Source organism: Pogona vitticeps, chromosome 5 (assembly GCF_051106095.1).
Source record: "Pogona vitticeps strain Pit_001003342236 chromosome 5, PviZW2.1, whole genome shotgun sequence".
Classification (NCBI taxonomy): domain Eukaryota; kingdom Metazoa; phylum Chordata; class Lepidosauria; order Squamata; family Agamidae; genus Pogona; species Pogona vitticeps.
The window spans coordinates 94,280,343-94,292,946 of NC_135787.1; the positions used below are offsets into that span (position 1 = coordinate 94,280,343).

Genomic DNA, 12,604 nt, shown 5'->3' on the forward strand with positions numbered 1-12,604 from the left:
GAGACCCCCAGATCAGGATGCCAGAGACACAAAATGAAGCATCAAATTTACACTTGCCAAACAGCTTTCAGGCAAATGGTTATTAGGAATTTCAAAGTGCTCTTTGAAGATGGACTGTAAACCTCATTTGGTTTAAGGAGACCAGGGCAGCACTGCCTGCCTGGAATCTCTTGATATGCAGACTTATTGTTCGTATTGGAGCCCAACTGGTTCATGGTAAGGCACTGCAATTAATGGGAGCAATTCAATGTATTCAGGCACACTTCATACATTGATTAGATAGTCTTTGTATGTTGATAGAGTGGTAAGTATTCCATGATTACCCAGCAGGTAAGTACAGATACAGCAGATGTAACAATATGAAGGAAGCTTTATAAGGTGATCATTTGATCACCTTACAAAGGGAGGCTGAAATGAAATAGTATAATAGTTTTAAAATTCTACCCAACACACTGCGGTTTGAAGCAGTCACTTTTTCTCTCATTTCATAATGATCTGGTTCTTTTTTTCTTTCTTCCAGCCCAGTGTCAAAATCCAGCAGACAATAAAGGTAAACTATTCATGATTCCCCCCCTTTTGAAGTGAAAAGGTGCTTCTACATTAAGCTTTTATTGTTCAATTTTTCTACATTATTGACAGAATTTTTCAGGGTGTGTGGAAGGTAGTGCCAGCTTGTAGCCATATTCTCCCAATGTTTAAACAAATAAAAATATCACAAGGAGGGAAAGACAGACTAGCCGCATAATGGTGCTTTAAAAGAACAATGAAAAACCCTCCTTGAAGTGCTGGGAGCCATCTATCTGGAAATACTGTAAGAATTCTGCCAAGCTTAGAAAATAGGCTAATAGCTTGGCAGCTATTAGCCTATTTTCCAAATAGTACACCCCATTACCTGATTTTTTCTCCTTATCACACACATTGGTTATATTTATGCAACCTTCAGGATGATTGCAATGACTTCTTTCTACTGGGTGACTAAATTCTGTTCAGATGTTCTGTAACCTGAATTAATACATGAAGTAGGGAGCACATTAGTCTTGCCCCTGAGATGTTGCTCTTCTCACATGTAATCTTGATCAGAATCAACGAGGCTTCAGCTGATACAGAAGGTTAACTTGGCATAATACCTGTACACCACTTCTTGTTTTATATGAATGCATTGCAATATTTCTGTTCTCCTTCCAAAAGAATAACATCTAGACACTGTGAATACTAGTACGTGAGCTGAGAGCCTGATTATTTCAGACTTCAAAGGAAAAATTCAGGAATATCCTTTCAAATTAAGCATGTTGTGCACTCCAGCATAGAGATAAAGACTTCTGAGAATGGGGGAGAGTTTTCTGACAATAAGACAGAGGAAAAGGCAGAAGGGCAGCCACAGGCAGATACAGGCAGCAGCAAACTTGAGTGGATCATTGTAGAGGTCATTGGATCGGGGAGTGGAAGAGGGAGGCCTCATCCCCATCACAGGAAAGGCAAAAATGTTCCCTCTCATTTAGTGCATCCCTGAAGAGTGGAAAATATACCGTCATATCAGGGGCAAAAGAAGAAGCGAGGTCTTGAGAGTCGAACCCAGAATAAAGGTACTACAAAGCTGAGCATTCAGCCAGAACAGCAACTAGGGAATTAGCCACATCATGGCCTGTCTTCATCTTGCCCTTTCCCCACCCCCAAACTCAGTCACAGATGCCAAGAACATGGGGCCTGCAGGACCTGTAAAGAGCCATGAACAACAGTTGCAATACATGGATCCTGGGTGTCTCGTAGGTGTTTATGAGGAAGTCCAACTGTGGCATTATGAACAGTGAAATAACTACCTTAGGGAGCAGACACTGTAGATGGCTGAGCAGTAGTTGTGAGGAGGAGTAGTAAGGTGTTAGAGCTCAGAACAGTGTATGCTATCAAGCCTGTCCTGAATCCTCTACCAGGGGTCTTAAACTTGCAGCCCACGGGTCAATAGTTTGTGGCCCCTGCCTTATTATGAAAGTTTAATGTTAGTGCGGCCCACGACTTTGATATGTATGGCACTTCACAGTGTTGTGTGCAGAGCTGAACAAACCTACCAATCACGGTGAGTTATATGACTCTCGGGGCGGGACATAAGCCAGGCTTGATGCAAGCAGAGATGCATTTCTCAATGAGTGGAAGTTACAGCAGCGTTGCCATAGAGTGTTTTCTTCCGTGCCGGCCTGGCTGCCTCGTTTCTGTTGGGCACACAGAGACATTCGTCCCAACGCCCTGCGTTCACAACACTTCAAAAAAGTTTTTTTGAAGTCGCTGCCCAGTGGAACATTATACGTATATATACAGTTAGAATTGTTGCTGCCCATCAATCTGGGAAGGGTTATAAGGCCATTTCCAAACAATTTAAAGTGCATCTTTCTACAGTGAAGATTATTCAGAAGTAGAAAACATTCAAGACAGTTACCAGTCTTCCTAGGAGTGGACGTCAAAGCAAATTCATCCCAAGGTTAGGGTGTGCAATGCTCAGAGAAACTACAAAAAACAAACACAAACAAACAAACAAAGAGTTACATCTCCGACTCAACTGGCCTCAGTTATTATCATGTGAAATGTTAAAATTAATGACAGTACAATTAGAAAGAGATTGAACAGTTATGGTTCATTTGGAAGGGTTGCCAGGAAAAAGCCTCTTCTCTTTAAAAAGAACATGGCAGCCTGACTTAGGTTTGCAAAGTTGCATCTGGACAAACTACAAGACTTCAAGAACAATGTCCTTTGGACAGTCCAAAGTAGAGAAGTTTGGAGATAATGCAAAGTGCTATGCAAAAACCAAACACAGCATATTTACACAAACACCTCGTATCAACTGTCAAACAAAGTAGTGGAGGGGTGATGATCTGGGTTTGTTTTGCAGCCACAGGAGCTGCAAAACAATATTGCAGTTATTGAGTTGACTATTGAATCTACTGTATATACCAAAGTAATCTAGAGTCAAATGTAGGAACATCTGTCCAACAGCTAAAGCTTGGCCAAAATTGGATCATGCAACAGGACAATAATCCCATGCACTTCAGCAAATCTATAACAAAAAATCTGAAAAAAACAAAAAGAATCAAGGTGCTGCAGTGGCTCAGTCAAAGTCCAGACCTCAACACAATTGAAATGCTGTGGTGGGGCCTTAAACAAATGCCCACAGTGAAGTGATGCAATTTAGTAAAGAAGAGTGGGACAAAACTCCTCCACAGTGATGTGAGAGATCAATAAAGTCAGACGATGTTTACTTCAAGTTATTGCTGCTTAAGGTGGTTCTACAAGCTATTGAATCATAAAATGTACTTAGTTATTCACACATGGCTTCTACACCATGACTTCATTTTTGTAAAATAAATCATGGCACAGTGGCATATGTCATGTGTGGCTATTCATCTGAGGTTGTATTTAATTGATTTTCAGACCTGCTGAGGACCAGATGATTTTTATTATGTCCTCATACATAGAACCATAGAATTCAAAAAAGGTATACTTTCTTTTTCATATGACTATAGACAAAACTAAGCTGCAAGTCTCTTGTGTACGTTCTGAGCAACAATATCCCTTTTGGGTTTTTTTCTCATCAAAGGCACATTTCCCTTTTTACTGCTCACTTTAACCACATTATTACAATATCTATTTCTGGACTGCTTAGCAAGTCAGATAATCTGAACATAATTAAATATTGCTTCATATCTTGCCAGTTGGAAAGCATACTTTGGACTGGAAGGGACAAGGAGTAATAGAAACAAAACAATTGCATGCATTCCATGAATGATAGTGTTCACCTTTTCTGCCATCTCACTAGTTATCCAATCACCTCATACTTACCAGCATTTGACAAATGATAATTTAGATACTTTGGGGAATAAATGGGATGCAGCAGAGGGAACCTTTGGTCCACAAAGTGGACCATTCAAGAAGTGGTACTAGGGTCCAAGGCCAGGGATCTGAGAAGAAACCCCAGTACTTATTTATTAAAACTGTGGTTCCTAATTCTGGTTGGGAGGTGAGTTGTGGATTCATTAAAACACAGCTTGTTTTTAACTGTAATGGTTCACCCAATTTATGCTTGCCTAGTATGTGTACAGTGGTGCCTCGCTTAACGAGCGCCCCGTTTAATGACAAATCTGGATAGCGATTAGGTTTTTGCAATCGCAAAAGCAATCACATAATGATGTTTTGAATGGTAAAAAATCACTTTGTGATGATCGGTAAGCTATTTTTCTTACCGATTTTTGCATAGCGATTTTTTTCCAACAGCTGATCAGCGGTTCCAAAATGGCCACCGGAAAAAAATGGCCACCCGCTCTGTTTTGGGATGGATTCCTCGCTTACTGGGCAGCGAAAATGGCTGCCGTATGGAGGATTTTCGCTTAAAGGTAAGTTTTCCCCGCATTGGAACGCATTGAAGGGGTTTCAATGCGTTTCAATGGGGTTTTTAAAATCACATAGCGATGTTTTTGGTTAGTGGTGATTTTTGCCGCACCGATTAACATCACTATGCGAGGCACCACTGTATATAGAGGAAGAAGCCAATACAAAGCTCTTCTGTCAGTTTGCTGTTTTGCTCAAACCAGGCCACTGAGTCCTCATCATTTCCCCCCTAAATTACTTATTCAATGGATGAGGAGAATTTTATTGACCAGGGCTGGAAAATAAGTAATAGTGCATCTTAAACACACAACATCTGGAATGGAATGTGATCATGACAACACCACTTTCCAATAAAGGCAATACAAGTTTCTACTTCATACCATACTAATGATATCATTTCTGGATAAATCAACCAAGTCAGAAAAACAGTTCAGATGAGATGATTCAAGTGGTTAAGGCAAATCCGGGGGGGGGAGGGGACGTAATGTTTCTGAGGTATGTAAAAATGCTTTTATGGCCCCCAAGAGTAGCAAAGACAGGGAACTGATTAAGGCCAAGGATGTTTATGGATTCAAATGCTTTCCTTATGGTTCTTGGTGAGTCCTTTCACCTTGGCAGGTGGTCCTATTAATGTCCTGTTTGATATCTGGGATGGGGTAACAGTGACCATGGCTGTGGCTATTATCCTTCTCTCTTGCCTCTGCATCTGAACAGAGCCTTTCAATGAAGCTGTTTTGAATAATCAAGGGCCTGTTATATGATTGCCCTCAAGAACAGGATGCAGACCATTCAACTATTCATTGTGAAGAACTTCACAATGCTGTGCAGATGAAATATTCCCTAACATGGACGCTTAGTTTATGCAAGTGCTATGGATGTAACAATGGTATCTTATTGTCCTATGATAATGGATACATGTCACTTTATGTAGCCCAAAGATGTGAATAGACTCCTTGGGCAGCTGAAACCACACGTGTGTTGAACCTTTGCCTTTCCTAACTTACAAAAGTTGCTGGCAGGATGAACTGACTGAGTGGATAAGGGGAATGGCAAATATATCCCTACAGTAAGGCAAGGTTGCAGCATGCCTAAAAGAGATAATAGTAAGACCATTGGCTGAAAAAACCTCTTTGAAACCTACCATACTGGAGCAATGTATTGAAGCATGTGGTGGCTTCTCAGTTATAAGGGTTTTTTGGGGGGGAGATGGGATATTCAAATCAATTTCAGACTTCAGGGTTGATTGTGAGTAAGATATGACTTTGATCATCGTGGTGGATAACCTAGACCATTAACTGGACAAAAGTAGTGTGTCCCTGTTGAGCTGTCTTTCTAGGATGCTTGTTGGAGGCATTGTTTTCAACAGTTCTAATCCTTATTGAAATGTTGAGCTCAGAAGGTGGTGCGGAGGGACTCCTGTTTCACTCGTAGCCACCAGCCTGTGCAGTCCCTCAGGGTCCCGTTCTGTTTCTGTTTCCCATCCTATGTAACATAGACATGGAACTACTGGGAAAAACTGTCTGGAGTTTGAGGCTTCAGTGCCTCCAGTATGCTGATGACACTCAACTCTATTTCTCCTTTCCATTCAAATTGAAGGATATTGTTTCAGTTTTAAAGTGGCATCTGGTATCAGTGAAGGGCAATAATTTAAGGTCAATGCAGACAAAGCAGAAGTACTTGTGGTTAAGTGAAAGACAAATCGGGGAATAGGGATTTAACCCATAATGGATGGAGAAAATCCTCATGAGTTTAGGTTTGCAACTTTGATTACTCCTGGATTCATCCCTGGCCCTGGATATCTAGGTTTCTCTTTGTCATCTCTGTGAATGCACACAGTTGGGTTTTAGTGCACCTGTGCAGAGACTCTCAGAAACTTCTAGAGCTTTTGTGCATGTTCACTTGGGCCTCCCCTTGTTGTATGTGCCCTGCCTATGTCAGTTCCTTTTTTGTTGCCGCTGCAGCAGCATCTCAGCAACAAAGCTCTGTTCATTAAAAAGAAGAAAGTATTAGGATTCCTCCTTTTACTTGGACCTTCCTTAAAGTAGTGAGTGAGTAATGAATGAATGAATGAATGAATGAATGAATAAATAAATAAATAAATAAATAAATAAATAAAACAAGAGAAGGGGCAGGATTCCAGGACTTTATTCCCCCTATTCCCCCCTTCTTGGTTCTAGGCCCCCATTTTTATGACCTCTTCGCGCCCCTTCAAACTGTTCGTGCCTTGCCTGAACAAAATTATTTCATCAGATGGGCATTCTCAGTGCCTCTTCTGTTTAGGAGAAGCACATCAAACTAATTCCTGCTAGGCCTGCAAAAATTAACAAAGCCAGCACTTTGTGGTTCTGAAAAAAGATGGTGGACTATGATCCGTCTTAGAACTCTGCTGCCTCAACTCTTACATTACTCCATGACACTTTCAGATGGTGACTTTGGACGGTACCATCCAATTACCCCAATAAGGCAATTGGTTTGTGGTCATAGATTTGAAGGACACTTACTTTCACATACATGTACAACCAGTTCACTGCAGATACCTCAGATTTGCTCTCCAAGGATCTGTGTACTAGTTCAGAACCCTCCCATTTGGCTTGTTCATGGCACCAAGAGTCTTTACAAAATGTCTCGCTCTGGTCTCAGCATACCTCCATCTTGAAGGAATCAGTGTCTTCCCATATTTAGACAACTGGCTTCTATTATCCCTGTCTCACACCAAAGCACACTGGGATGTCGAGCTAACTCTATCCCTTCTGACAGATCTGGGGCTGCAGATCAACCTCTCCAAGTCAATCCTCAAGCCCTCTCAATGAGTCACATACACAGGAGCAGTCCTCAGCTCCACACAAGGCTGGGCTTTTCTATTGAAGGAGAGACAAACAAGCCTTCATTCTCTCCTCTGTTTTTTCCTACCCAGCACAGTTGTTACAGTACATCTAATCCAGCATCTCTTAGACCTCATGGCCTCCACCACCATAGATATCCAACACGCCCATCTAAAGATGTGATCTCTCCGGGTGTGGTATCTTGCCCTTTTTGACCCCATGGTGGATCATCCCTCCAAACCTCTCACAGTTATGAAATAGCTAGCATTCCAGCTTACTTGGTGGGACAAGATTCACAACCTCCATGTAGGCAGACCATTCAAAACCCTCCATCTTTCTGTTCAAGCTACCACAGATGCCAGCCCTACAGGCTGGGGAGCCCACTGCAAAGACACAACCATACACGGCCTGTGGTCCCATGCAGAGGCACGGCTTCACATTAATTATTTGGAACTTCTTGCTGTCATCAAAGCTTTCTGTGCTTTTGAAAGCCTTCTCACAGGACATAGGCTTCAAGTAGCTGCCAACAACACTATGGTCTTATTTTATATCAACAAACAGGGAGGAACACACTCTCTCTCCTCTACCTAGCAGTGGCACTGTGGGAATAGTGCTATGCCCACCACATTTACCCAATTGCAGTCCACATTTCTACAGAGGACAATGCTCTCGCAGGTCATCTCAGCAGACTACACGTATGCAGCCATGAATGGTTGCTGGACAGTGATGTGTTTCACTTTCTATGCCGCTGTTGGGGCACCCCACTGGTAGATGTATTTGCTTTCCCTGTGAATGCAAAATGCTCACACTACTGTTCCAGGACAGGAATAGGACCAGTGTCAATAGGCGATGCCTTCATGAACACTCGGCATTCGAGTCTCCTGTACCTCTTCCCTCCCATCCCACTCCTCCAACTCACAATCATCAAAATCTGGCAAGATAATTCCAATGCCATCCTCACCATCCCATGGCTCTTGATTTTTTTTCCTGCCTTCTGCAGCTCCTACACCTGTTGACTCTCAAACAGGCCAAGACTTTTCACCCAGACCGCCAGACACTACACCTCACTGCATGGAGGATACTCCCTCAATAGTGCAGGTTTTGGACTATGCCCGCAAGCCTTCTACCAAGATTTAATATGCTTACAAGTGGAACATCTTCTCTAAATTTGTGTCACTTACCTGTCACTCCAACAACTGTAGACACTGTTCTTAGTTTCCTTTCTCACCTTTTCCAGCAAGATCGCTCACACTCTACACTGAGGTCTGTATTGTGGTGATAGAGGCTCATCAACCTCAAAATACAGACTCTGAATCGTTGTTCAGACATCCCACACTCAAAAGATTTTTACGTAGCCTATGGAATATTTGTCCTTCATGCAAGCCACCTACTTGTCAATTGTCTCTCCAGCTTGTCCTTAATTGCCTAACATGATCAGTGTTTGAACCCTTGGCAATGGCACCAGAAAGACTCTTGATTTTGAAAATGACCTCCCTGGTTGCCATCATTTGGCCCATAGGCCCAGTGAACTCTCCACTCTCCACATCAAGCCACCTTTTCTACAATTCCATCTTAAGAAGGTCACGCTCTACCCTGACCTGACATTCCTTCCAAAGGTGGCATCTGACTTTCATTTACAGCAGCCCATTGTTCTGCCTATATTCTTCCCTTCACCTACTAACAACCTGGAGTTCTGGAGGTCCAAGAGGCTCACGGTGCCACAGTCCTTCTAAAGGTTCTCCAGTCACCACACAAACCATTTTCAAGTGGATTATCTCTACAATTTGTCTAGCATATGGCCTTGCCTGTGAACCCTTGCAAGGTCTGATTCGGGCACACTCTACCACAGCTGTAGTGACATCCATGGCATTTCTTAGCGGAGTCAACTTTCTTGATGTCTGTGAAGTGGCCACCTGGGCTACACCCTCCACTTTTGCTGCCCATTATCAGCTGGATGTCTGAGCCAAGGTGGATGCCTCATTTGGTCACACTGCCCTTGCCTCTACTTTATCATGACGTCCCACCTCCTGGTAAGTCAGCTTGCTAGTCACCCAGTTGTGTGCATTCACAGCCAGGCTGCTCACTGGTCCCAGAAATAAGGGGCTTACAACTCTCCTGTTACAGTAGCTTCACTGGCTGCTACTCTGTTTCTGTCCCCAATTTAAAGTGTGGTTATGGTTTATAAAGTTCTATGTGGTTTGGGTCCAGGCTATATGAAGTTTATATCTTTCCATATAAACTTTCTCAACTCTTAAGATCTTCAGGGGAGACCCTTCTCTAAGTCCTATTGCCTTCGCAGATATGCCTGGTGGGAACACAAGAGAGGCTTTCTCTGTGGCTGGCCCTAGGTTGTGGAATTCACTCTTTTGGAAGGTCAAGTTGGCTCTGTCTCTGTTGTCCTTCCAGCAAAAAATAAATAACTCCTTCAGTGCCTTGCTCAAACTGCTTAATCATCTTGAAAAATTGAAACTTCCTTCCCTGAGGAGGGGAAAGGAGACAAAGATTTCCATTTCTTTTTAATTGTTTCCAACTGACACAACACATCAGCAATGAATTGTATTAGCAGCTATTAAAAAGAAATGCACAACTTCTCTTTTGCAGTGGACTAGGAAGAAAACTTTCAGTTTCTCAAGATTGATAAGTGGCTTAAGCAGAGCACAAGCTTCAGCCATCTGCTTTGGTTTGATCCCAGCAATCACACATGTTGGAACCAAGCCAAAATGGAGTGATCCTACCTGCATAAAAAAGAGGAGGGTGGAGAAAGAAAAAACAAAAACACCAAGTACTCCCTGACAAGGACCCAAAAATTCAGGCAACATGGGATGGACTGGTTTGCAATGGCATGTATGTTGTGTGGTCAGCAGGAAAAGGAACAAACCAGTCTATCCCCAACCTGGACCAAGCTATGGGACAAATGACCATGAAGTTCTGCAGTGCCAGTCAATGTCTTCCCTACTATAACAGCGGTCTGTCTTTAACATAAGAATATGGAACCTCCACTTGTGGGCCAGATCCTCAGAGGTTTGCCATTCAGCTTGCAAGCTTCTTCTGCTGGCCCCATTCTTCCTCCCTCCAGGGCTCTCTTTCTCCAATACAGGGAATCCCATTCTGACATCTGATCACTGACTGGAGATAATAGGAATTCTTCATTTAGCACTTGCCACTTCATGAAACCCTAAAATATATGACCTGAGATGTTTGTAGGTACTAACAGGTATAAGACACCTTGAGGATTAGTAGTATAGTAATACATTATATATAATGTATTAATTTGTGACCTGAAGAACGTCACAAATTAATACACAAGCCAAAAAAAAAGGGCTCTTTTAATGAATAAAACCTTTAAAAAACATCCTGAGATTCCATCTCTCCCTGTACATTGGATCTGGTTGGATGTTTTCAGTTTCTTTAGTTTTAACATGCTTGGACAGAAAACTTTTACTTTGTATCCATTTCCCTGTTGATGCGTAAACTGGGTCAGTGACTAGGAAACAGCTGGAGAAATAATTTGAGTGGATGCACATATATGCTGGTATGCAAAACCTCCTCTCCCTGCAGGATGAAGAGTACCCTTCTTTAGTCTTTTCCCTGATGACTGCACTGCGGCAACAAAAACATCAAAATCAAAGTTCTTGTTGGCAGTGGTAAATTATCAGCAACAAAGTTCTATCAAATGCAATACCCTTTGCTACATCCCCCCAAACCTTTATAACTTAATCTAAGCAAGTTAAATGCAGCTGGACTGGCTGAGAATTGTGTACAGAGGATTGCAGACTTGTGATGCAATTCTTGATATGTCTACTTAGAAGCTGATATATAAATTCAATGGAGCTATCCCCCAGGTGTTTGTCATGTGCTGGCTTGTTGCATCTAATTTATGGCAATCCCAGTAGGGTTTTCATGGTTTGTGATGGTGACCAGACAAGCATTTGTCCTGGTTTTGGTCCACTTTGGGGGCAGGGTAATTTCCTCTTTTTACCAAAGAATGGATGGCATAAGTGCCAGTGCGAGCCAGGCCATCCCCAGAGCATTTCTACCCACAACTTTCTGCCTCCCTGTCAGGGATTATTCTTTTTTTTGGGGGGGGGGTAGGATCAATCTATTTTGGTTCATTTCCAACACACACAATCAATGGGATTAAACCAAAATGGAACCTGCTGCTTCCAATTTCCCATTTGCTTTCAATTTCCCAATATCATTAAGTGACTTAAGCAGGCAGCTTAATCACTTAAAAATATAGGGAAATTAAAAACTTCTTCTAGGCAGAGAGGGAGGAGGCAAAGGTGTTTTTTTAAAAAGCCTATTAGTGTAGTGCTTGTAGGGTTTCTACCTTGTAGGAAAAAACTTGAAAGCTTCCTCCTCAAAAGAAGAAGGAGAGGGCAAAGAGGGGATTTGTCTTTGCTTTCTTTCTTTCTTTCTTTTAAAGAGAGGAAGACCAAATGGGGTTGAGATGTGTATACCATGTGGCTGCAAGGATCACACCAAATGGCATGCTGGACATCTGCATGACCTTGAGAGACCCTATTTAGCATGATCCAGCCTGTTCCAATTGAGCTGTCCAACCAAGCCCTCAGATATTTAAGCATTGATTTTACCAGTGCCATCCTGCTAAAGTGTCCTACAGTTTGGGACCACATTACTTGTTGGAGCATTTGACCCCAATATCATCTGCCTGACTCACCAGATCTTCCCAGACGAGGTTCCACCAAGGTGTCCATCCTGAGGGAGGCCCCAAAAGTCTTCCACTAGAAGCAAGGCCTTCTCTGTGGTGACCTCAGCCTTATGGAATCAGCTCCCAGAGGAGCTATACCTGTTTCTCTCCCTCTAGACAGGAGGCCTTTCATACTGGCCCAGGTTGATAGTTGGTTCATCTCCTAGTCTGCCAGTTCTGTAAATGATTTTGTTCCCATTTGGTATTTATAGTGTGAGTGTTTATTCAGTTTTTGTATTGGTTTTAACATGTTGTTAAACCACCCAAAATAGTGCTTTTGCACTAATGGAGTGGTATGAAAATATAAGAAACAAACAAGCAAACAAACAAACAAATCTTCCAGTGACTGAGTGGGATCTGAACCCATGTCTACTAAGTCCTAGTTCATGACTCTGTCTATTACACCACATTAGCTCAACTTTCAGGTAAAGAGTTATAATGCTGTAGCCTTTGACTCCTTATTAGACAATAAAGTGCTCCATGACCCAGGAAAACTGGAAGGAGTTGTGGTTCCTCTTGAGCACAGACTTGCATCCTTCAATGCAGCAATCTTCATCTTCCCCAGCAATTCAGATGCAAAATTAAAAGTAGTGCTGCATTCCTATCAATATGATGGGGAAAAAAATTTAAAAACAGAACTTCAGGTTCTTTTCCTAGTGATAAGCAGAAAATTTGATCTGTAGCCAAGGCGAAAAACAGA

The 12,604-nt window shown here is 42.3% G+C and overlaps 1 protein-coding gene across 2 annotated transcripts in view; it reads left to right on the forward strand.

Moving 5' to 3' along the window:
• Positions 1-12,604, forward strand: part of CPZ (carboxypeptidase Z) — a 69,289-nt gene that overhangs the window by 11,896 nt on the left and 44,789 nt on the right. The window contains exon 3 of one of the 2 annotated variants that reach the window (XM_020805774.3): positions 521-550. The exons of the other annotated variant lie outside the window; for it this stretch is intronic. Within the exon in view, the coding sequence (XP_020661433.3) occupies positions 521-550 (30 nt within the window). The remainder of the gene's footprint in view (positions 1-520; positions 551-12,604) is intronic. 2 annotated transcript variants of the gene reach the window in all.